Source organism: Nerophis ophidion, linkage group LG22 (genome assembly GCF_033978795.1).
Source record: "Nerophis ophidion isolate RoL-2023_Sa linkage group LG22, RoL_Noph_v1.0, whole genome shotgun sequence".
In the NCBI taxonomy this organism is placed as follows: Eukaryota; Metazoa; Chordata; class Actinopteri; order Syngnathiformes; family Syngnathidae; genus Nerophis; species Nerophis ophidion.
Genome location: NC_084632.1, coordinates 4,019,457 through 4,046,461, shown reverse-complemented (window position 1 = coordinate 4,046,461; position 27,005 = coordinate 4,019,457). Strand labels below are relative to the sequence as shown.

The following is a 27,005-nucleotide window of genomic DNA, read 5'->3' as shown; positions in this document are numbered from 1 at the left end:
ACAACTTAACACGCTGCAGGACTGCGTGTATCGCACATGATATCACACATTTCCCATGAAACCCCATAGCAGGACTGCATGTATCGCACATGATATCACACATTTTCCATGAAACCCCATAGCAGGACTGCATGTATCGCACATGATATCACACATTTTCCATGAAACCCCATAGCAGGACTGCATGTATCGCACATGATATCACACATTTTCCATGAAAGCCATGTTTCTATAATGCTATCAAACTAACCGAGCTATTATCACACACAACTTAACACGCTGCAGGACTGCGTGTATCGCACATGATATCACACATTTTCCATGAAACCCCATGGTAGGACTGCACATGATATCACACATTTTCCATGAAACCCCATAGTAGGACTGCACATGATATCACACATTTTCCATGAAACCCCATAGCAGGACTGCATGTATCGCACATGATATCACACATTTTCCATGAAACCCCATAGCAGGACTGCATGTATCGCACATAATATCACACATTTTCCATGAAACCCCATAGCAGGACTGCATGTATCGCACATATCACACATTTCCCATGAAACCCCATAGCAGGACTGCATGTATCGCACATGATATCACACATTTTCCATGAAAGCCATGTTTCTATAATGCTATCAAACCAACCGAGCTATTATCACACACAACTTAACACGCTGCAGGACTGCGTGTATCGCACATGATATCACACATTTTCCATGAAACCCCATAGTAGGACTGCACATGATATCACACATTTTCCATGAAACCCCATAGTAGGACTGCACATGATATCACACATTTTCCATGAAACCCCATAGCAGGACTGCATGTATCGCACATGATATCACACATTTTCCATGAAACCCCATAGCAGGACTGCATGTATCGCACATAATATCACACATTTTCCATGAAACCCCATAGCAGGACTGCATGTATCGCACATGATATCACACATTTTCCATGAAAGCCATGTTTCTATAATGCTATCAAACCAACCGAGCTATTATCACACACAACTTAACACGCTGCAGGACTGCGTGTATCGCACATGATATCACACATTTTCCATGAAACCCCATAGCAGGACTGCATGTATCGCACATGATATCACACATTTCCCATGAAACCCCATAGCAGGACTGCATGTATCGCACATGATATCACACATTTCCCATGAAACCCCATAGCAGGACTGCATGTATCGCACATGATATCACACATTTCCCATGAAACCCCATAGCAGGACTGCATGTATCGCACATGATATCACACATTTCCCATGAAACCCCATAGCAGGACTGCATGTATCGGACATGATATCACACATTTTCCATGAAAGCCACGTTTCTATAATGCTATCAAACCAACCGAGCTATTATCACACACAACTTAACACGCTGCAGGACTGCGTGTATCGCACATGATATCACACATTTCCCATGAAACCCCATAGCAGGACTGCATGTATCGCACATGATATCACACATTTTCCATGAAACCCCATAGCAGGACTGCATGTATCGCACATGATATCACACATTTTCCATGAAACCCCATAGCAGGACTGCATGTATCGCACATAATATCACACATTTTCCATGAAACCCCATAGCAGGACTGCATGTATCGCACATATCACACATTTCCCATGAAACCCCATAGCAGGACTGCATGTATCGCACATGATATCACACATTTTCCATGAAAGCCATGTTTCTATAATGCTATCAAACCAACCGAGCTATTATCACACACAACTTAACACGCTGCAGGACTGCGTGTATCGCACATGATATCACACATTTTCCATGAAACCCCATAGCAGGACTGCATGTATCGCACATGATATCACACATTTCCCATGAAACCCCATAGCAGGACTGCATGTATCGCACATGATATCACACATTTCCCATGAAACCCCATAGCAGGACTGCATGTATCACACATGATATCACACATTTTCCATGAAACCCCATAGCAGGACTGCATGTATCGCACATGATATCACACATTTTCCATGAAAGCCATGTTTCTATAATGCTATCAAACCAACCGAGCTATTATCACACACAACTTAACACGCTGCAGGACTGCGTGTATCGCACATGATATCACACATTTTCCATGAAACCGCATAGCAGGACTGCATGTATCGCACATGATATCACACATTTCCCATAAAACCCCATAGCAGGACTGCATGTATCGCACATATCACACATTTCCCATGAAACCCCATAGCAGGACTGCATGTATCGTACATGATATCACACATTTTCCATGAAAGCCATGTTTCTATAATGCTATCAAAAGGATATCAATGTTGGATGGGACACCCTACTTGCCAGTAATAAGACGACAGTGGACATAACTAGACTACAGACAGTATGTCACTATTTATGATGTCTTTATTGGTCTGCTTGTGTCATTCACCTTTTCTAAATCTACGGCAAAACCAATGTTGTTAGCACCTTTCCAGTATTTTCTCTGGCACACTGACTCATAAAGGAATTGTTTTACCAAATGCCAACTTTCATCCTCCTTACCTTCAATAACGTGTCCAGCTCCACGCCAAAGGTGTCTTCAAAGCGCCACCTCCAGGCTGGGTAGTCGTGTGCCCGAAGGTCCACCAGAAGCTGGCTGAGGGCGCTGTCCAGAGCTCCTGTTTGCCAGCTCTCTTCTCCTTCCAGGAACATCTCCATCTCTGACACGCCCTGTCTGGACACTTTGATGTGGGCGTCGTAATGCAGCTCTGTCGAGTCTGCAGGCTGCAGGAGGACAAGTGACAGTATATTAGGGATGGACCGGAATGAAAATTTGTGGCCGAAGCCGAAGCCGGATAAATCTTAAACGCTTGGCCGAAGGCCGAATACCGAATAATGAATGCAGTTTTTCAAATAAAAATTAATATTGCATAAATAGCCTAGAATAAATATTTAGACATGTTTTTCAAATAAAGTATTTTTTTTAATGAATACTGACATTTTTTTAAATATTCCAGTAGCCTTTGCTTTTCAAAAAAAGCACAGTTTTTCATTTATATTAGGCCTTCAAACAAAACATGCATTCCAAAAACAAAATAAAGTGCATTAAAGTGGATAAACCCACAACAAATGAATTATTGTCCTTTTGGCAAAAGTCTGCTTAGCCACAGTAGATATGCTAATAATGTAAACAGAATGCTCAAGTAAATCTCAATTAAGTGTGTGCTTGTAACCTCATACACTTATACAGGTAGCCTACACAACAGGCTAATAATGTAAACAGAGGCCCCACTAAATCTCAATAAGTGTGTGCTTGTAACCTCATACACTTATACAGGTACACAACATATCCCAACGTCACTGCACGTTGGTTGATTGCGTCAAAAACTTGCGTCACACGCCACTGTTCTTAACTCATTCCACCGAAGGCCGAATGTGGCTTTTTTTTGCCATATTCGGCCGAATATATTCGGTTACCGATTAATCGGTGCATCCCTACTGTATATTCCAGTGTTTTTCAACCTTTTTTGAGGCAAGGCGCATTTATTGCGTTGAAAAAATCCGGACTCACGTAGGGCCGGGCGATATATCGATATATACGATATATCGCAGGTTTGTCTCTGTGCGATATAGAAAATTACTATATCGTAATATTCGAATATGTTCTCACACGGTTTCTTTAAGCTGCGTGCATTACATTACTGGCGTTTCTCACTCCTTCTCGTCTATCCTTCTCACAGAGATGTAAAATAAGCCTGCCTTCTTACATACGTCACGTAATGTCGCGCATGTAGCGTCACACGCTCTCGCCGAGAGCTAACGTTAGCCACGCTGAGGCAGGTGGAGTTGCTTTTAGCTGCGTGCATCACACAACAGGCGTTTCTCACTCCTCCTCGTCTCGCATTCTCACAGATACGGAAAACAAGCCCGCCTTCTTACATACTTTACATACTCTCGCGAGTCTAGCGTCATAGCTAGCGTCCGCCCCCCTCTACATCGACGGCGAGGAGGTGGAGAGAGTCAGCTCCTTCAAGTTCCTCGGCACCCTCGTATCTGCTGACCTGTCCTGGACCCAAAATACAACTGCGGTCATCCGGAAGGCCTAGCGGAGACTCCGTTTCCTGAGGGTGCTGAGGAAGAACGGACTGGAGAGGCAGCTGATGGTGACCTTCTATCGCTCGGCTGACGTACTGCATAACAGTGTGGTACGCCAGCTGCACTGAAGCAGACAAACAGGCGATTTAGAGGGTCATAAAGTCGGCACAAAAAAATCATCGGCTGTCCCCTGCCCTCCCTGAAGGACTTACACAACTCCCGTTGCCTCAACAGAGCAAAAAACATTACCAAGGACAGCACACACCCTGGCTTCAACCTGTTCGACTTGCTACCATCAGGCAGGCGCTACAGGTGCGTCAGAGCCAGAACAAACAGGCTCAGAGACAGCTTCTTTCCCAAAGCTGTCACCGTGTTGAACTCTAACTTATAATAATAATAATAATAATAATAATTCACCCCTATACAATATCATGCCCCAATACCCCACTGTGCAATACTACCCTTCCAGTGCAATACGTCCGTCACTGCAGGACTGCTTGGGTCGCACATGATATCACACACAAGTAAACATGCTGGAGGGCTGCTTGTATCGCACACGATATCACACACAAGTTAAAATTCTGCAGGACTGCTTGTATTGCACATGATAGACACAGGTAAACACACTGCAGGGCTGCTTGTATCGCACAATATCACACACAAGTAGAAACTCTGCAGGACTGCTTGTATTGCACATGATAGACACAGGTAAACACACTGCAGGGCTGCTTGTATCGCACGATATCACACACAAGTAGAAACTCTGAAGGACTGCTTGTATGGCACATGATATCACACACGCAAAAACTCTACAGGACTGCTTGTATCGCACATGATATCACAAACAAGTAAACATGCTGCAGGGCTGCTTGTATCGCACAGGATATCACACACAAGTAAAAACTTTGCAGGCCTGCTTGTATCGTACATGATAGTTATTGTTATTTATTACTTCGGTACTCCTGTCTTGATTTGTATTTTGTACAGTATTTGTATTTTGTACTTCTATAGTGTTTTGTATATTGTACAGAATTGCTTATTATTTTTATTGGATAGTAGTCTGTTTATTTCGATTGTTAGTTTTTCCTTTTTACCTCTTATGTCATTTATTTCACCCCATATTTGTTCCCACTACCGCACCTTAAGTTGGAGTCTTTAATCTCGTTATATGCAAATATAATGACAATAAAGTTCATTTTATTCTATAGCTCTCGCCGATCAGAGAGAGAGAGATGGTGCGAAACTTATCACAAATGGAGGAAGAACGATAAATGCCCAACATAAAGAGCTGGGGGTCCATCATCTGGCGGTGGTTTGGTTTCAAGTGGGAAGATATTCAGCCGACAACAGCAATATGCTGTTCAATGTAAATACTATGATGATTAACCTGTGTGATGACTGTATTATGCTGATAGTATACTGTATATTTCTACCATGAGTTGAAAAACTTATTGGGGTGTTACCATTTAGTGGTCAATTGTAGGGAATATGTACTGTACTGTGCAATCTACTAATAAAAGTATCAATCAATCAATGCAAAGTATGCAGCAGAAGTGTTACTACAAAAAGGTAGCAACACTATTAATTCGTTCTTTCATTTAAAAAGTCACCCGTGAGAGAGTGAGTATTTAATGAATACACTTTTGGTCATTGACTTAGTTGTGATTTCCCTCTCTGCATGAAAGATTAAAAGTAGAATATATGAATGCAGTATGAAGAAGAATGTTTGAATGTAGACACATAGAATCATCATACTGCTGTGATTATATGCATCAAGTGTTCATTCAAGGCCAAGGCAAAATATCGTAATATGTATCATATATCACAATATGGCATACAAATATTGTGATATTAATAAAAGCCAATATCGCCCAGTCCTAGACTCACGCCACCAGCAGAAATCATAAACGGTAAACAAATGGAGGTTCCATGACTACATGAAAGCCTGTGGAAGGAGAACATACCAATCCCAGTCTGGTAATGTCTCTCACAAGTCTCCGGATGAACCTTTTAAAGACTGGGATGCAGGTGGGCTGCTGCAGAAGGCTCTCCACTCTCTTCTCCCCGACTTGAATCTGATGAAACAACAAAGTCAAATGTCATCTGCCGTATTTTTCGGACTATAAGTCGCAGTTTTTTTTCAAAATTTGGCCGGGGGTGCGACTTAGACTCAGGAGCGACTTATGTATGAAATTATTAACACATTACCGCAAAATATCAAATAATATTATTTAGCTCATTCACATAAGAGACTAGACGTATAATATTTCAAGGGATTTAGCAATTAGGAGTGACAGATTGTTTGGTAAAGGTATAACATGTTCTATATGTTGTAGTTATTTGAATGACTCTTACCATAATATGTTAGGTTAACATAGCAGGCACCTTCACAGTTGGTTATTTATGTCTCATATAAAGTACACTTATTCAGGCTCCCTCTCCTGACGATTGAGGGAACCCCTCATGAAACACTTCTGTAGAGATGAAGTAGTCTTGTGATTTTCCCCCCCCACACACACACACACACACACACACATATATATTGTAGGAGCCATTTAAGGCAGTGGTCCCCAACCTTTTTGTATCCGCGGACCGGTTAACGCTTAATAACTTGTCCCGCAGGCCGGGGGGGGGGTCCTTTTTTTTTTCTTTCTTCTTTGTCATGAAAAAGGCACGTTTCTGTCATGAAAAAGGGAGTTTTTTGTGGTTGGTGCACTATTTGTAAGTGTATATTGTGTTTTTTATGTTAATTTAATAAATAAAAAAATTAAAAAAATTTAAAATTCACTCCCTCAAACCTGTTGAGTAGTGACAATAAATTAAAACATATATATATAAGTATACATACATATATAAGTATACATATATATATATATATATATATATATATATATATATATATATATATATATAGCTGTAATTCATTGAAAATCAGGTATTTTTTTGATATAATGATTGATTGATTGAGAATTTTATTAGTAGATTGCACAGTACAATACATTTTCCGTACAATTGTAACACCCCAATAACTTGTTCAATTTGTTTAAGTCGGGGTCCATGTTAATCAATTCATGGTAAATATATATATATATATAATAAATACTTGAATTTCAGTGAATTACAGCTATACAGTATATATATAGTGTTTCCCACAGGTCAGGCATCTATTTGTGGTGGTGGTGGAGGTGGGGGGGTGCAGCGGCGGCGATGACCAAGAAGAACGCGGAGTTGGAATATAATTACAACACTTTATGTACATATTTATATACATATGTATATAATATTTACATATTTATATAATATGTAACTACAAGCTCCATTGACAGACAGAGTCCCATTGCTTTTATGAGCGGTCAAGCGAGTCGAAAGCCGGAAAAGAAAAGAAAATTATTTTATTTTTATTTTTTTATTTGTGGCGCCAGTAAGTCTTTCGTGGCGGGCCGCAAGAAATAAATGAATGTGTGGGAAACCCTGATATATATGGGCAGCACGGTGGAAGAGGGGTTGGTGCGTCTGCCTCACAATACGAAGGTCCTGAGTAGTCCTGGGTTCAATCCCAAACTCGGGATCTTTCTGTGTGGAGTTTGCGTGTTTGCGTGGGTTCCCTCCGGGTACTCCGGCTTCCTCCCACCTCCAAAGACATGCACCTGGGGATAGGCCCCTCCCACTTCCAAAGACATGCACCTGGGGATAGGTTGATTGGCAACACTAAATGGTCCCTAGTGTGTGAATGTGATGTGAATGTTGTCTGTCTATCTGTGTTGGCCCTGCGATGAGGTGGCGACTTGTCCAGGGCGTACTCCGCCTTCCAACAGATTGTAGCTGAGATAGGCACTAGCGACCCCAAAGGGAATAAGCGGTAGAAAATGGATGATTGATGGATATACGCGTTTGCAAATCATTGTGCTCCAGTACTTCCACACAGCATGTCCCGTGTAACAAAACTGTAAAGTTGACACTTTATCGACTAACCTGAGTTCGTAGATCGGCCACTTGTTTGTAGCACAATGACGTCATCTCGGTCTGCCCAGGGTCGTGAGCGCTCGCGTCTCCTGAAGTTGCTCCATTAAAATGTCTCGCCTGCTGGAAGAAACATTGTTAAAGGCCTACTGAAAGCCACTACTAGCCACCACACAGTCTGATAGTTTATATATCAATGATGAAATATTAACATTGCAACACATGCCAATACGGCCTTTTTAGTTTACTAAATTGCAATTTTAAATTTCCCGCAGAGTTTCTTGTTGAAAACGTCGCGGAATGATGACACGTGCTTGTGACGTTTTTGGTTGGAGGGGACATATAAGTCCAGCACCACACACAGCTAAAAGTCGTCTCTTTTCATCGCATATTTACACAGTAATTTGGACATCTGTGTTGCTGAATCTTTTGCAATTTGTTCAATTAATAATGGAGACGTCAAAGAAGAATGCTGTTGCAGCTGCCTTTAGCACCGAGACACAGCCAGTGTTTCTTTGTTTGATGTGATTTAGGGCTATATAAGTAAACATTGATTGATTGATTGATTGATTGATTGATTGATGTGAAGCTTTGACACAGGCGAACATGTTTCTCTACGTCAACCAGCATATTTTTGGATGGGGAAATTGTGACGTTAAGTCGGCTCTTACCGGAGACATCAGTGGATTACTGGACCCGCTCCTGCAGCAGCTGTCAAAAAAGGCAGCTGTGAGCTTGGCTCTTCCATGGCTTCCATCAAAGACACTGGCGTTCACCGCAGCCATCCGACTTTGAGGTATGACTTTACATGGCGTAGTGGGTAGAGCGGCCGTGCCAGAAACCTGAGGGTTGCAGGTTCGCTTCCCACCTATTGACATCAAAGTCGCTGCCGTTGTGTCCTCGGGCAGGAGACTTCACCCTTTGCCCCCGGTCCCGCTCACACTGGTGAATGAATGATGAGTGAATGATTGGTGGTGGTCGGAGGGGCCGTAGGCGCAAACTGGCAGCCACGCTTCCGTCAGTCTACCCCGGGGCTGCTGTGGCTACAGATGTAGCTTACCACCACCAGGTGTGAATGAATGATGGGTTCCCACTTCTCTGTGAGCGCTTTGAGTATATAACAATAGAAAAGCGCGATATAAATCTAATTTATTATTATTATTATTATTACAATCTCACTAAAACACTATTGAAACAATATGCAGATAAAGGTTCGTCCAGAATTATCCTCGTAAATGTGTCTAATTACATCTGAAACGCTCACACTGCTGCTGCACGGAGCTGTCGCTTTTTCTTTTTTTTTGTGTGCTTCACTCTAACTTTCCTCATCCACTAATCTTTCATCCTCGCTGAAATTAATGGGGAAATTGTCGCTTTCTCGAAAATAGCTCTCGCAGCTTGAGGCTATGATTATAAACAATGTGAGGATGTAAGGAGCCCTCATACCGGTGACGTCACGCGCACATCGTCTGCTACTTCCGGCACAGGCAAGGCTTTTTTATTAGCGACCAAAAGTTGCGAACTTTATCGTGGATGTTCTCTACTAAATCCTTTCAGCAAAAATATGGCAATATCGCGAAATGATGAAGTATGACACATAGAATGGACCTGCTATCCCCGTTTAAATAAGAAAATCTCATTTCGGTAGGCTTTTAAATAAAAGCTCTACTCGTGGTTTGGCTTTATAATAATAATAATAATAATAATAAAAAGTTGCAAACCTCAACGGGCTTTCTCATGGTTTTGGAGGTGGCGTCGTAGTTGAGCATGTCGTGCGGATCCAACCAGTCGTCGTCCGCCTCCTGACTCCACGCCAATGTCAGGCAGGCGAAGAGGAGGATGAAGAACATCCTGGCGGGGAAAAGCAGGATTATTTCCCCGCTTACCTGCGACCTTTGTGGGCTTGTTCTTTTCACTCAGCTCCCCACACGTCCGTCATGCAGCTAGCTGGCCGACATTCAACGTCATAAGTGTTCAAAAAAAAAAAAGTTTTTTTTATTTAACATTCACTTAAAAATTATTTAAACTGTGTGTGAATGTTAAATTTACGCACTTAAAACGAGAAATATTATTAGGCGGTTCCTGCTAACAATTCGCTCATTTGTTAGTCACAACACGGAAGTGGCCTCTTCTTCTTCCGGAGCTGATAAGTGACGTCACGCGTCGCGTCAGCGCTGTCACGCCAAATTTCTTCTCCCTTCAAAATGTAAGTTTCTTATTTTTGTATTCTATTTTTATTATTTTGAACTTACACCCCCCTGGCGCTGTTTTGTACTGTTTTCATAGTGTTTTATAATGTTTTATATTGTTGTTTGACTTATTGTTTGTAATTGTTGAAATTTATAAATAAACCTTTAAAAAAAAAAAAAAAAAAAAGATGAATAATACAGTCAGTGCCCTGAAAATAAGAATTCCAAACATTCTCTAGCTCTGACAAGCAAACATCATGCTGTCTTTCAAATTATAATTATTTACTCAACTTGTGGCTTTGCACTTTGTTATATGTACATATTGCGTTGTATTTCAGTTTCTTGATTGGGTTTACAACACCCTGGCGCTGTTTTTGTACTTATTGTAATTATTATTACTTCGCAATCCTTTGCAAATGTTGACATTTATAAATAAAGGTTTATCAAATTCAAAACAATTAAATAAAATAAAAATAAAAATGAAACAAATCAAATAAAATATTGCCGGGAAAAGAGTACAGTAAATTAGGGTTTGTTGTGTGCTTGTATCACATCTTGTGCAATAAAGAGTAGACACACAAATAAGTTGTTTGAGCTTACATTCCTGGAATATTAAAATATGTTTATGTTTGTAAATGTTGAACATATTCAATAAAGGTATATGAAGAAAAATAAAAAAAATAATGTAAGTTTCTTAATACCCGTCCTATCTTTTGTGCCTTTAAAAAAGATCTGGAACTTTACATTAAAACGCTCGCCACCTCTAACAACAAAAAAGCTGTGAAAACGATGATGGTGTGTTCCAAATTTAAGTTGTTTGATGAATCTGAATAAGCCTACGGCTTTGCATTTTGTTTATTATATATATATATTTTTTTTTTGTATTCTATTTTTATTATTTTGAACTTACAACCCCCTGGCGCTGTTTTGTACTGTTTTCATAATGTTTTATAATGTTTTATATTGTTGTTTGACTTACTGTTTGTAATTGTTGAAATTTATAAATAAACCTTTAAAAAAAAAAAAAAAAAAAAGCCTTCCCGCCCATTTACTACCGGGGTCATGATTAATACAGACATTTTGTTAACGCTATATTCTAAAAATATAACACTATATTATAAAAAATACAGAGGTTTTGTTAACGCTATTATAAAAAAAAATTAAAAAACTATTTACAAACACAAGCTATGGGATGACATAAGAGGAAACGTGACCCCGGAAGTAAATGCGTCATCCCATAGCTTGTGTTAGTAAATTGTTTTTTAATTTTTTTTTATAATACAGCATTAACAAAACGTCTGTATTTTTATAATATAGCGTTATATTCTATAATATAGCGTTAACAAAACGTCTGTATTAATCATGACCATCCATCCATCTTCTTCCGCTTATCCGAGGTTGGGTTGCGGGGGCAGCAGCCTAAGCAGGGAAGCCCGGACTTCCCTCTCCCCAGCCACTTCGTCTAGCTCTTCCCGGGGGATCCCGAGGCGTTCCCAGGCCAGCTGGGAGACATAGTCTTCCCAACGTGTCCTGGGTCTTCCCCGTGGCCTCCTACCGGTTGGACGTACCCTAAACACCTCCCTAATCATGACTCCGGAAGTAAATGGGGGGGAAGATTTGTGTAGGGGGGAAGCATTTTGGCGTGACAGCGCCACCCTCTGGTAGGAAGACAAACCAGCCAACTGCCTTATTGGATATGGATTAGATGAGTTTATTTCAAAATGACTAAGGGTGTGGAAAAAAAATCGATTCGAATACGAATCACGATTCTCACCTTGTGCGATTCAGAATCGATTCTCATTTTTAAAAAAATCGATTTTTTTTTATTTTTTTTAGCCTTCCCGGTAAGGTTTATTCAGGTGTACTGGAGAGGAGGCTACGCCGGATAGTCCAACCTCGGATTCAGGAGGAACAGTGTGGTTTTCGTCCTGGTCGTGGAACTGTGGACCAGCTCTATACTCTCGGCAGGGTTCTTGAGGGTGCATGGGAGTTTGCCCAACCAGTCTACATGTGCCTTGTGGACTTGGAGAAGGCATTGGACCGTGTCCCTCGGGAAGTCCTGTGGGGAGTGCTCAGAGAGTATGGGGTATCGGACTGTCTTAGTGTGGCGGTCCACTCCCTGTATGATCAGTGTCAGAACTTGGTCCGCATTGCCGGCAGTAAGTCGGACACGTTTCCAGTGAAGGTTGGACTCCGCCAAGTTTGTCCTTTGTCACCCATTCTGTTCATAACTTTTATGGACAGAATTTCTAGGCGCAGTCAAGGCGTTGACGGGTTCTGGTTTGGTGGCTGCAGGATTAGGTCTCTGCTTTTTGCAGATGATGTGGTCCTGATGGCTTCATCTGACCGGGATCTTCAGCTCTCACTGGATCGGTTCGCAGCCGAGTGTGAAGCGACCGGAATGAGAATCAGCACCTCCGAGTCCGAGTCCATGGTTCTATCCCGGAAAAGGGTGGATTGCCATCTTCGGGTTGGGGAGGAGACCCTGCCCCAAGTGGCGGAGTTCAAGTACCTAGGAGTCTTGTTCACGAGTGGGGGAAGAGTGGATCGTGAAATCGACAGGCGGATCGGTGCGGCGTCTTCAGTAATGCGGACGTTGTATCGATCCGTTGTGGTGAATAAGGAGCTGAGCCGGAAGGCAAAGCTCTCAATTTACCGGTCGATCTACGTTCCCATCCTCACCTATGGTCATGAGCTTTGGGTCATGACCGAAAGGAGAAGATCACGGGTACAAGTGGCCCAAATGAGTTTGGGTCTCTCCCTTAGAGATTGGGTGAGAAGCTCTGCCATCCGGGAGGAACTCAAAGTAAAGCCGCTGCTCCTCCACATGGAGAGGAGCCAGATGAGGTGGTTCGGGCATCTGGTCAGGATGCCACCCGAACGCCTCCCGAGGGAGGTGTTTAGGGCATGTCCGACCGGTAGGAGGCCACGGGGAAAACCCAGCACACGCCTCAGGATCCCCCGGGAGGAGCTAGACGAAGTGGCTGGGGAGAGGGAAGTCTGGGTGTCCCTGCTTAGGCTGCTGCCCCCGCGACCCGACCTCGGATAAGCAGAAGAAGATGGATGGATGGAAGGATTGTTTAGTTTTTGTTGTTTTTTAATCAATCCAACAAACCACTACACAGCAATACCATAACAATGCAATCCAATTCCAAAACCAAACCTGAGCCAGCAACACTCAGAACTGCAATAAACAGAGCAATTGAGAGGAGACACAAACACCACACAGAACAAACCAAAAGTAGTGAAACAAAAATGAATATTATCAACAACAGTATCAATATTAGTTATAATTTGGGACGGCGTGGCGCAGTGGAAGAGTGGCCGTGCGCAACCCGAGGGTCACTGGTTCAAATCCCACCTAGAACCAACCTCGTCACGTCCGTTGTGTCCTGAGCAAGACACTTCACCCTTGCTCCTGATGGGTGCTGGTTGGCGCCTTGCATGGCAGCTCCCTCCATCAGTGTGTGAATGTGTGTGTGAATGGGTAAATGTGGAAGTAGTGTCAAAGCGCTTTGAGTACCTTGAAGGTAGAAAAGCGCTATACAAGTACAACCCATTTATCATTTATTTATTAATTTCAGCATAGCAGTGATTAAAAATCCCTCATTGACATTATCATTAGACATTTATAAAAATAATTAAAAAAAAACACTAGTGTCACAGTGGCTTACACTTGCATGGCATCTCATAAGCTTGACAACACAATATTTTCACACAGATAAAATAAGTCACATTTTTGATTCGTTTAATAGTTAAAACAAATTTACATTATTGCAATCAGTTGATAAAACATTGTCCTTTATAATTATAAAAGCTTTTAAAAAAAATCTACTACTCTGCTAGCATGTCAGCAGACTTCCATCAGAGCAACTGGCGGTCACCACACCCCTCCGACTTTCGGGTATGACTTTATAATCTCACTAAAACCACTAGTAACACAATAAGTAAATAAGGGATTTTACAGAATTATCCTAGTAAATGTGTCTAATAACATCTGAATTGCTCCCACTGTCGTCACTTTTTTTTTTTCCTAGTGCTTCACTCTTACTTTCCTCATCCACAAATCTTTCATCCTCGCTCAAATTAATCGGGAAATTGACGCTTTCTCTATCTGAATCGCTCTAGCTGCTGGTGGCTATGATTATAAACAGTTTGAGGATGTGAGGAGCTCCACAACCCGTGACGTCACGCGCACATCGTCTGCTACTTCCGGTACAGGCAAGGCTTTTTTATTAGCGACCAAAAGTTGCGAACTTTATCGTGGATGTTCTCTACTAAATCCTTTCAGCAAAAATATGGCAATATCGCGAAATGATGAAGTATGACACATAGAATGGACCTGCTATCCCCGTTTGAATAAAAACATCTCATTTCAGTAGGCCTTTAAAAAGAAATGATTATATTTTGTTGATCTTAAGAGTGGATTTTGTTTACATGACCACATGTGGCATTCAGTCACCATGCATTGTCACAATTGTCCAATGGGGCAAGTGAATGTGACAATGTGTGTGCGTGTGTGTGTGTGTGTGTGTGTGTGTGTGTGTGTGTGTGCGTGTGTGTGTGTGTGTGTGTGTGTGTGTGTGTGTGTGTGTGTGTGTGTGTGTGTGTGTGTATGTGTGTGTGTGTGTGTGTGTGTGTGTGTGTGCCACATCCGAGCGCAAACCACTAAGCGACAACGTCCGCGTGACCTCCAGCTTCTACCTTGTCTTCACACAAACTTCACCTGTACCTGTCTGACAGTTTTCCTGCCAAACGATTTCTTTGCGGTTTTTATAGACTCATGATGGAGGATTAAAATGGCCAAGAAGAAAAAAGTGCCAGTGTTTGAGTAAGTACATATTTTCTACAGTATTATCAGTAACAACCAGGTGAATATTAATTATGTAACATGACAGTATTTTGTATAGTATGAAAAGTATCGACGTCATAAATATGAGTGATGCAACATGAAACTGGAGAGTATTTTCTACAGTAGTAACAGTGATAACTTAAAACATATTCCATTATTATGTAGTTATGTAACATGAGAGTATTTTCTACAGTAATAACATAGTAAATATGAATTATGTAACATGTAACATGAGAGTATGTTCTACAGTAATCACATAGTAAATATGAATTATGTAACATGTAACATGAGAGTATGTTCTACAGTAATCACATAGTAAATATGAATTATGTAACATGTAACATGAGAGTATGTTCTACAGTAATCACATAGTAGATATAAATTATGTAACATGAGAGTATTTTTTTACAGTAATGACATAGTAGATATGAATTATGTAACATGTAACATGAGAGTATGTTCTACAGTAATCACATAGTAGATATGAATTATGTAACATGTAACATGAGAGTATTTTTTTACAGTAATGACATAGTAGATATGAATTATGTAACATGTAACATGAGAGTATGTTCTACAGTAATCACATAGTAGATATGATTTATGTAACATGTAACATGAGAGTATTTTCTACGGTAGTAACATTGTAAATATTAATTATGTAACATGTAACATGAGAGTATTGTCTACGGTATCAGCAGTAATAACATAGTAAATAGGAATTATGTAACACGACAGTATTTTATACAGTAACAACGTAAAAATATCCAATTCATATGTAAATATGTAACATGACAGTATTTTATACAGTAATAACATAGTAGATATGAATTAGGTAATATGTAACAAGCGGTAGAAAAATAGATGGATGGATGGTAACAGAGTATTTTCTACAGTAAGAACATAATCAATATGAATTATGTAACATGTAATAGAGAGTATTTTCTAGAGTAATAACATAATAAATATGAATGACGTTAAATGAGAGTATTTTCTACATTAATAACATAGTAAATTTGAATTATGTAACATGTAACATGAGAGTATTGTCTACGGTATTAACAGTAGTAACATAGTGAATAGGAATTATGTAACAGGAAAGTATTTTATACAGTAATAACGTAAAAAAAAAAATTATTATCTAATTATATAACATTTTCTACAGTAATAACATAGTAAATATGAATTATGTAACATGTAACAGAGAGTATGTTCTACAGTAATAACATAGTAAATATGAATTGCCGGTATGTAACATGTAACAGAGAGTACTTTCTACAATAATAACATAATAAATATAAATTACGTAACATGAGAGTATTTCCTACTGTAATAACATAGTAAATATGAAATATGTACCATGTAACATGAGAGTATTGTGTACGGTATTAACAGTATTAACATAGTAAATGGGAATTATGCAACAGGACAGTATTTTCTACAGTAATAACGTAAAAAATATTTAATTATTATGTAATTATGGAACATGAGAGTATTTCTATAGTTATAACATAGTAAATATGAATTATGTAACATGTACCATGAGAGTATGTTCTACAGTATAATAACATAGTAAATATGAATGATGTAAAATGAGAGTATTTTCTACAGTAATAACATAATAATTATAAATTACGTAACATGAGAGTATTTTCGACAGTGATAACATAGTAAATATGAATCATGTAAAATGAGAGTATTTTCTACAGTAATAACATAGTAAATATGAATTATGTAACATGTAACATGAGAGTATTGTCTACGGTGTTAAAAGTATTAACACATTAAATAGGAATTATGTAACATGACAGTATTTTATACAGTAATAACGTAAAAAATATATTTAATTATTATGTAGTTATGTAACATTTTCTACAGTAATAACATAGTAAACAGGAATTATGTAACATGTATGTATTTTCTACAGTATTAGCATAATACATATAAATGACGCAACATGAGAGTATTTTCTACAGTGATAACATAGTAAGTATGAATAGTGTAACATGTAACATGAGAGTATTTTCTACGGTATTAACAGTATTAAAATAGTCAACTTGAAGAATGTGATGTTTATTTTTGTTTTTCATGTAACAAAACACGGACTCAGGCTTTTTTTCTGTCCGCTTCCTCATTGTGTCGACGCTATTGTGGCAGCAAAAGTGGCACGGCTGTGTGCATTGTGTGTGTGTGTGTGTGTGTGTGTGTGTGTGTGTGTGTGTGTAAGAGCAAAACAAGCAACTGGCATTCTCCGAGCCTTATTCCCCCCCGCAAAGCCACTTTTACTAATAACCTGACAGGTTTATTGCTGGAATAAGATTGCCAAGTAAACTTTCAGTTTCAGTCCTATTCTGTGCTTTTGTCCTTGGTCAGAACTTGTGGAAGTATGTTGTGGGATGGATAATCAACAACACAGATCTACTGTGAGTGGCCGGCAATTTGAAATGTGGTTGATATGTGAGAGTAGATATTGGATCTATTTATAGTGTGTGTGTGTGTGTGTGTGTGTGTGTGTGTGTGTGTGTGTGTGTGTGTGTGTGTGTGTGTGTGTGTGTGTGTGTGTGTGTGTGTGTCCTTGCGTGCAGATGGCCTCCAACGACCCTGACCCCGCCGACCCCTGCGGTGACCCCCAGCCGGGTGACCTGATCGAGATCTTCCGACCGGCCTATCAGCATTGGGCGCTCTACTTGGGCGACGGTTACATCATCAACTTGACTCCTGTCGGTCAGTCTCCACCAAACTTTCACGCCACTTCATTGTTTATGTTTATGTTTGTGGTAAACATCTGGAAATATGTCTAATGTACCTTGAAAACATTGCCAGGTGAAGCAAAATTTTACACACACACACAAAGTTACTTGATAATTGATATATTATGTCAATTATGTGATCATTTGTTGCGTACATAGTTAGTAAATATAACATTATTTATTGTCTATATAGGTAATAAATCATAACAATATGTATTGTGTACATAGTTAGTCAATTATAACATTATTTATTATAAAGAAAGTCATTTATAACATTATATATTATGTACATGGTCAATAACATAGTAAATTATAACATTATTTATTGTGTACATAGTAAATTATAACATTATCTATTGTGTACATAGTTAATACATTATAACATTATTTATTGTTTACATAGTAAATCATAACATTATGTACTGTGACTATATAATTAGATAATAATTAATTTGACTACAGTCAATTATAACATTAATTATCATGTACATAGTCAATTATAACTTGATTTATTGTGTACTTAGTAAATTATAACTTCAATTATTGTGTACATAGTAAATTATAACATTATTTATCGTGTACATAGTAAATTATAACATTATATATTGTGTACATAGTTAATACATTATAAAATTATTTATTGTTTACATAGTAAATCATAACATTATGTATTGTGTACATATATGTACACAGTGCATAATGTTATAATTGACTACAGTCAACTATGACAATATTTATCATGTACATAGTCAATTATAACAATATTTATTGTGTACTAAGTAAATTATAACATCAATTATTGTGTACATACTAAATTATAACATTATTTATTGTGTACATAGTAAATTATAATATCATTTATTGTGTACATAGTCAATTATAACATTATCTATTGTGTGCAAAGTTGATACATTATAACATTATTTATCGTGTACATTGTCAATTATAACAATATTTATTGTGTACTTAGTAAATTATAACATCCATTATTGTGTACATACTAAATTATAACATTATTTATCGTGTACATAGTCAATTATAACAATGTTTATTGTGGACTTAGTAAATTATAACATCAACAATTGTGTACATAGTAAATTAGAACATTATTTATGGTGTATATAGTAAATTATAACATTATTTATTGTGTATATAGTCAATTATGACAATATTTACTGTGCACATAATTAATTATTACATTATTTATCGTGTACATACTAAATTATAACATTATTTATCGTGTACATAGTCAATTATAACAATATTTATTGTGTACATAGTAAATTATAACATCAACAATTGTGTACATAGTAAATTATAACATTATTTATCGTGTACATTGTAAATTATAACATTATTTATTGTGTATATAGTCAATTATGACAATATTTATTGTGTACATCATTAATTATTACATTATTTATCGTGTACATAGTCAATTATAACATTTTTATTGTGTATATAGTAAATTATAACATTGTTTATTGTGTACATAGTAAATTATAATATTATTTGTCATGTACATAGTCAATTATAACATTATTATTGTGTACATAGTCAATTATAACATTATTTATTGTGTGCAAAGTTGATACATTATAACATTATTTATTGTGTACATAGTAAATTCCAACAGTATTTATCGTGTACATAGTCAATTATAACATTATTTATTGTGTGCAAAGTTGATACATTATAACATTATTTATTGTGTACATAGTAAATTCCAACAGTATTTATCGTGTACATAGTCAATTATAGCAATATTTATTATGTACTTAGTAAATTACAACATTAATTATGGTGTACATAGTAAATTATAACATTTTTTATTGTGTATATAGTCAATTATAGCAATATTTATTATGTACTTAGTAAATTATAACATTATTTATTGTGTACATAGTAAATTATAATATTATTTATTGTGTACATAGTCAATTATAACATTATTTTTGTGTACATAGTAAATTATAACATTATTTATTGTGTACATAGTAAATTATAACATTATCTATTGTGTGCAAAGTTGATGCATTATAACATTATTTATCGTGTACATAGTAAATTCCAACAGAAGTTATGGTGTACATAGTCAATTATAACAATATTTATTATGTACTTAATAAATTATAACATTAATTATTGTGTGCGTGGTATATTATAACATTTTTTACCATGTACATAGTAAATAATAACACTATTTATTGTGTACATAGTAAATTATAACATTGCTAATTGTTTACATAGTAAATTATAACAATATTTACTATGTACATAGTAAATAATAACTATTTATTGTGTACATAGTACATTGTAACATTATTTATCGTGTACATAGTACATTATAACATTATTTATCGTGTACGTAGTACATTATAACATTATTTATCGTGTACATAGTATATTATAACATTATTTATTGTGTACGTAGTACATTATAACATTATTTATTGTGTACATAGTACATTATAACATTATTTATTGTGTACATAGTACATTATAACATTATTTATCATGTAAATAGTTAGTGAATGTGACCAATATTAATTGTGTACAATTAGTAATGTGTACTAATTGGCAGGGCCTGGTTTTCAAAGTAAATAATAATAATTCCAAGTGTTTGAGGACATTTAACTGCATTGTTTGCTTCAATGTCTTCATGCATTTTAAATGAGACATTTTATATCGGCGTTATAAAAAATGACATTTTAGATATTTTCTACATACGAAATAATCAGAATATTCCCGACTCTGAGTTTATTTTTGGTGATTTTAACTGCAACATTTTACTCGGCATTGTGAAAATGAAAGAAGACAATTAAAAGACTGAAGAGCGGACGCCATGTGTCCTGCAGACGAGAGGCAGGCGGCCGCCATGTCCAGCGTCAAGTCCGTCTTCAGCCGCAAGGCGGTGGTGCGCATGCAGCTGCTGAAGGAGGTGGTGGGCGCCGACTGTTACCGCGTCAACAACAAGTATGACCACACGCACACGCCGCTGGCCGTCCATGACATCATCCAGCGAGCGCAGCTCCTGATTGGCCAGGAGGTGTCCTACGACCTGCTGGGCAGCAACTGTGAGCACTTTGTCACCTTGCTGCGCTACGGCCAGGGAGTGTCCGAGCAGGTGTGTGTCAGGGGCCACACTCGGGGCCACACCAGCAACAATTATATACATACATTTATATATATCAACATACAGACTGTCAGGGGCCACACTCGGGGCCACACCCGCAACAATTATATACATACATGTATATATATCAACATACAGACTGTCAGGGGCCACACTCGGGGCCACACTCGCTACAATTATATACATACATTTATATATATCAACATACACACTGTCAGGGGCCACACTCGGGGCCACACCTGCAACAATTATATACATACATTTATATATATCAACATACAGACTGTCAGGGGCCACACCAGCAACAATTATATACAGACATTTATATTTATCAACAAACAGACTGTCAGGGGCCACACTCAAGGCCACACTTGCAACAATTATACACATACATATCAACATACAGACTGTCAGGGGCCACACTCGGGGCCACACCCACTATAATTATATACATACATTTTTATATATTTACATACAGACTGTCAGGGGCCACACTCAGGGCCACACCTGCAACAATTATATACATACATTTATATATATCAACATACAGACTGTCAGGGGCCACACCAGCAACAATTATATACATACATTTATATTTATCAACAAACAGACTGTCAGGGGCCACACTCAAGGCCACACTTGCAACAATTATACACATACATATCAACATACAGACTGTCAGGGGCCACACTCGGGGCCACACTCGCTACAATTATATACATACATTTATATATATCAACATACAGACTGTCAGGGGCCACACTCGGGGCCACACCCATAACAATTATATACATACATTTATATATATCAACATACAGACTGTCAGGGGCCACACTCGGGGCCACACCCGCTACAATTATATACATACATTTACATATATCAACATACAGACTGTCAGGGGCCACACTCGGGGCCACACTCGCAACAACCATATACATACATTTATATATATCAACATAAAGACTGTCAGGGGCCACACTCTGGGCCACACCAGCAACAATTATATACATGCATGTATATATATCAACATACAGACTGTCAGGGGCCACACTCAGGGCCACACCCGCTACATTTATATACATACATTTATATATATCAACATACAGACTGTCAGGGGGCCACAGCCAGGGCCACACCCGCTACATTTATATACATACATTTATATATATCAACATACAGACTGTCAGGGGCCACACTCGGGGCCACACCCGCAATAATTATATACATGCATGTATATATATCAACATGCAGACTGTCAGGGGCCACACTCGGGGCCACACCCGCTACAATTATATACATACATTTATATATATCAACATACAGACTGTCAGGGGCCACACTAAGGGCCACACCAGCTACATTTATATACATACATTTATATATATCAACATACAGACTGTCAGGGGGCCACAGTCAGGGCCACACCCGCTACATTTATATACATACATTTATATATATCAACATACAGACTGTCAGGGGCCACACTCGGGGCCACACCCGCAATAATTATATACATGCATGTATATATATCAACATGCAGACTGTCAGGGGCCACACTCGGAGCCACACCCGCTACAATTATATACATACATTTATATATATCAACATACAGACTGTCAGGGGCCACACTAAGGGCCACACCAGCTACATTTATATACATACATTTATATATATCAACATACAGACTGTCAGGGGCCACACTCGGGGCCACACCCGCAATAATTATATACATGCATGTATATATATCAACATGCAGACTGTCAGGGGCCACACTCGGGCCACACTCGGGCCACACCCGCTACAATTATATACATACATTTATATATATCAACATACAGACTGTCAGGGGCCACACTAAGGGCCACACCAGCTACATTTATATACATACATTTATATATATCAACATACAGACTGTCAGGGGCCACACCCGGGGCCACACCAGCTACAATTATATACATACATTTATATATATCAACATACAGACTGTCAGGGGCCACACTCAAGGCCACACTTGCAACAATTATATACATACATTTATATATATATCAACATACAGACTGTCAGGGGCCACACTCAGGGCCACACCAGCAACAATTATATACATACATTTATATATATATCAACATACAGACTGTCAGGGGCCACACTCGGGGCCACACTTGCAACAATTATGTACATACATTTATATATATATCAACATACACACTGTCAGGGGCCACAGTCAGGGCCACACCCACTACAATTATATACATGTGTATATATATATACATACAATTATATATATCAACATACAGGCCGTCAGGGGCCACACTCAGGGCCACACCCGCAACAACTATATACATACATTTATATATATCAACATACAGACTGTCAGGGGCCACACTCGGGGCCACACCCGCAACAATTATATACATACATTTATATATATCAACATACAGACTGTCAGGGGCCACACTCGGGGCCACACCCACTACAATTATATACATACATTTATAAATATCAACATACAGACTGTCAGGGGCCACACTCGGGGCCACACCCGCTACAATTGTATACATACATTTATATATATCAACATACACACTGTCAGGGGCCACACCCGCTACAATTATATACATACATTTACATTTATCAACATACAGGCCATCAGGGGCCACACTCAGGGCCACACCCGCAACAACTATATACATACATTTATATATATCAACATACAGACTGTCAGGGGCCACACCCGCAACAACTATATACATACATTTATATATATTAATATACAGGCCGTCAGGGGCCACACTCAGGGTCACACCCGCAACAACTATATACATACATTTATATATATCAACATACAGATTGTCAGGGGCCACACCCACTACATTTATATACCGGTACATACATTTATATATATCAACATGCAGACTATCAGGGGCCACACTCGGGGCCACACCCGCTACAATTATATACATACATTTATATATATCAACATACAGACTGTCAGGGGCCACACCCGCTACACTTATATACATAGATTTACATTTATCAACATACAGGCCGTCAGGGGCCACATTCAGGGCCACACCCGCAACAACTATATAAATACATTTATATATATCAACATACAGACTGTCAGGGGCCACACCCGCAACAACTATATACATACATTTATATATATTAATATACAGGCCGTCAGGGGCCACACTCAGGGTCACACCCGCAACAACTATATACATACATTTATATATATCAACATACAGACTGTCAGGGGCCACACTCGGGGCCACACCCACTACAATTATATACATACATTTATATATATCAACATAAAGACTGTCAGGGGCCACACTCTGGGCCACACCCGCAGCAATTATATACATGAATTGTATATATATCAACATACAGACTGTCAGGGGCCACACTCAGGGCCACACCCGCTACAATTATATACATACATTTATATATATCAACATACAGACTATCAGGGGCCACACTCAGGGCCACACCCGCTACAATTATATACATACATTTATATATATCAACATACAGACTGTCAGGGGCCACACTCTGGCCACACCCGCAACAACCATATACATACATTTATATATATCAACATACAGACTGTCAGGGGCCACACTCAGGGCCATACCCACTACAATTATAAACATACATTTATATATATCAACATACAGACTATCAGGGGCCACACTCAGGGCCACACCCGCTACAATTATATACATACATTTATATATATTAACATACAGACTGTCAGGGGCCACACTCGGGGCCACACCCACTACAATTATATACATACATTTATATATATCAACATAAAGACTGTCAGGGGCCACACTCTGGGCCACACCCGCAGCAATTATATACATGAATTGTATATATATCAACATACAGACTGTCAGGGGCCACACTCAGGGCCACACCCGCTACAATTATATACATACATTTATATATATCAACATACAGACTATCAGGGGCCACACTCAGGGCCACACCCGCTACAATTATATACATACATTTATATATATCAACATACAGACTGTCAGGGGCCACACTCTGGCCACACCCGCAACAACCATATACATACATTTATATATATCAACATACAGACTGTCAGGGGCCACACTCAGGGCCATACCCACTACAATTATAAACATACATTTATATATATCAACATACAGACTATCAGGGGCCACACTCAGGGCCACACCCGCTACAATTATATACATACATTTATATATATTAACATACAGACTGTCAGGGGCCACACTCAGGGCCACGCCTGCAAAAATGATATACATTTTTACATATCAACATACAGACGGTTAATGAATTATAAGTCAATTACTGCCCTCATGTGGATTATACGTGTAATGCATCTGATCTGAAACAAATGACACTGATGACGTCCAAGACTCAAAGACATATGTATCACTTATGATACATTAGGCTTTATAGAGTTAAGTGGTGTGCCAATACTTTTGTCCAGATGCTTTATTGACGAACATCTTTTATTTTTTGCATTGATGAGATTGTCTGTCATGGTTGCCAGGCAACAAGAGCCATGGGGGCCATCAGTTTGGTGACGGCGGCGGCGAGCGCCTTCTCTGTCCTGGGACTGATCAACACTCGATCCAGGAACAGACCCTTCTGACGTCTTCTAAAGATTCTGCTTTTACAAATCCCCTCCGGAAGGTCACATGTCAGGGATCGGGAATTAAAAATGAAGTTACAAAAAACTTAAAAAATCATAGTTTTGCCGTTTTTTTTTTGCAAATGTTGGTATTGTTGTGCTGGGAAATTGTCGTCATTGAAGGATTTTGCCTTAAATTTGCTGATTATAATCAAAATATTGTCAAATATAAGACGTTTTAATGAAATGTAGCAACATTTTTCACCTTCAAAAATTAATTATTAATTTTTCAAACTTCCACAATCCACACATTTTTCAAACCATAACATAATAGTGTGAGAGTCCAGTACATAGTGGATCTTACATAATAGTGTTAGTCCAGTCCATAGTGGATCTAACATAATAGTGAGAGTCCAGTCCATAGTGGATCTAACATAATAGTGTGAGAGTCCAGTCCATAGTGGATCTTACATAATAGTGTTAGTCCAGTCCATAGTGGATCTAACATAATAGTGAGAGTCCAGTCCATAATGGATCTAACATAATAGTGAGAGTCCAGTCCATAGTGGATCTAACATAATAGTGAGAGTCCAGTCCATAGTGGATCTAACATAATAGTGAGAGTCCAGTCCATAGTGGATCTTACATAATAGTGTTAGTCCAGTCCATAGTGGATCTAACATAATAGTGAGAGTCCAGTCCATAATGGATCTAACATAATAGTGAGAGTCCAGTCCATAGTGGATCTAACATAATAGTGAGAGTCCAGTCCATAGTGGATCTAACATAATAGTGAGAGTCCAGTCCATAGTGGATCTTACATAATAGTGTTAGTCCAGTCCATAGTGGATCTAACATAATAGTGAGAGTCCAGTCCATAGTGGATCTAACATAATAGTGTGAGAGTCCAGTCCATAGTGGATCTTACATAATAGTGTTAGTCCAGTCCATAGTGGATCTAACATAATAGTGAGAGTCCAGTCCATAATGGATCTAACATAATAGTGAGAGTCCAGTCCATAGTGGATCTAACATAATAGTGAGAGTCCAGTCCATAGTGGATCTAACATAATAGTGTGAGAGTCCAGTCCATAGTGGATCTAACATAATAGTGAGAGTCCAGTCCATAGTGGATCTAACATAATAGTGAGAGTCCAGTCCATAGTGGATCTAACATAATAGTGTGAGAGTCCAGTCCATAGTGGATCTAACATAATAGTGAGAGTCCAGTCCATAGTGGATCTAACATAATGGTGAGAGTCCAGTCCATAATGGATCTAACATAATAGTGTGAAAGTCCAGTACATAGTGGATCTAACATAATAGTGTGAGAGTCCATTCCATAGTGGATCTAACATAATAGTGAGAGTCCAGTCCATAGTGGATCT

General features: G+C 38.6%; 2 protein-coding genes across 6 annotated transcripts in view; one reads left to right on the top strand and one right to left on the bottom strand.

Annotated features, from left to right (window-relative positions):
* clcc1 (chloride channel CLIC-like 1) overlaps positions 1-10,208 on the bottom strand; it is a 32,489-nt gene extending 22,281 nt beyond the window's left edge. For 2 of the 3 annotated variants that reach the window (XR_009803637.1, XM_061883053.1), the window contains exons 1-4: positions 9,776-10,208; positions 8,067-8,177; positions 6,059-6,169; positions 2,562-2,783 (exon numbers count right to left, since the gene is read on the bottom strand). Coding sequence is in view for 2 of the 3 variants with exons in the window: in XM_061883053.1 (XP_061739037.1) it covers positions 2,562-2,783; positions 6,059-6,169; positions 8,067-8,177; positions 9,776-9,904 (573 nt within the window). In the remaining variant the exon portion in view is untranslated. The remainder of the gene's footprint in view (positions 1-2,561; positions 2,784-6,058; positions 6,170-8,066; positions 8,178-9,775) is intronic. The other variant, XM_061883054.1, reaches the window with a different exon arrangement.
* plaat1 (phospholipase A and acyltransferase 1) lies at positions 9,802-25,741 on the top strand. 3 transcript variants are annotated; one of them, XM_061883057.1, is made up of 6 exons: positions 9,802-10,260; positions 15,023-15,074; positions 17,469-17,518; positions 17,681-17,819; positions 20,704-20,972; positions 25,537-25,741. In XM_061883057.1, exons 3-6 carry the CDS (start codon positions 17,492-17,494, stop codon positions 25,636-25,638), a joined length of 537 nt encoding a protein of 178 aa, XP_061739041.1. In that variant the 5' UTR covers positions 9,802-10,260; positions 15,023-15,074; positions 17,469-17,491; the 3' UTR covers positions 25,639-25,741. The 3 variants fall into 3 exon arrangements, with proteins under 3 accessions (XP_061739041.1, XP_061739042.1, XP_061739040.1); XM_061883056.1 differs by lacking the exon at positions 9,802-10,260 and having other exon boundaries at positions 14,861-15,074; XM_061883058.1 differs by lacking the exons at positions 9,802-10,260; positions 17,469-17,518 and having other exon boundaries at positions 14,859-15,074.
* Positions 25,742-27,005: the final 1,264 nt, after the last annotated feature.

What these genes read in the sequence shown, in the direction of transcription:
- plaat1 (XM_061883057.1), top strand. Translation starts at nt 17,492, where the DNA reads ATGGATAATCAACAACACAGATCTACT. An exon ending in ATCAACAACACAGATCTACT is followed by an intron (nt 17,519 to 17,680) that starts GTGAGTGGCCGG and finishes CCTTGCGTGCAG; the next exon opens with ATGGCCTCCAACGACCCTGA. An exon ending in CATCAACTTGACTCCTGTCG is followed by an intron (nt 17,820 to 20,703) that starts GTCAGTCTCCAC and finishes TGTGTCCTGCAG; the next exon opens with ACGAGAGGCAGGCGGCCGCC.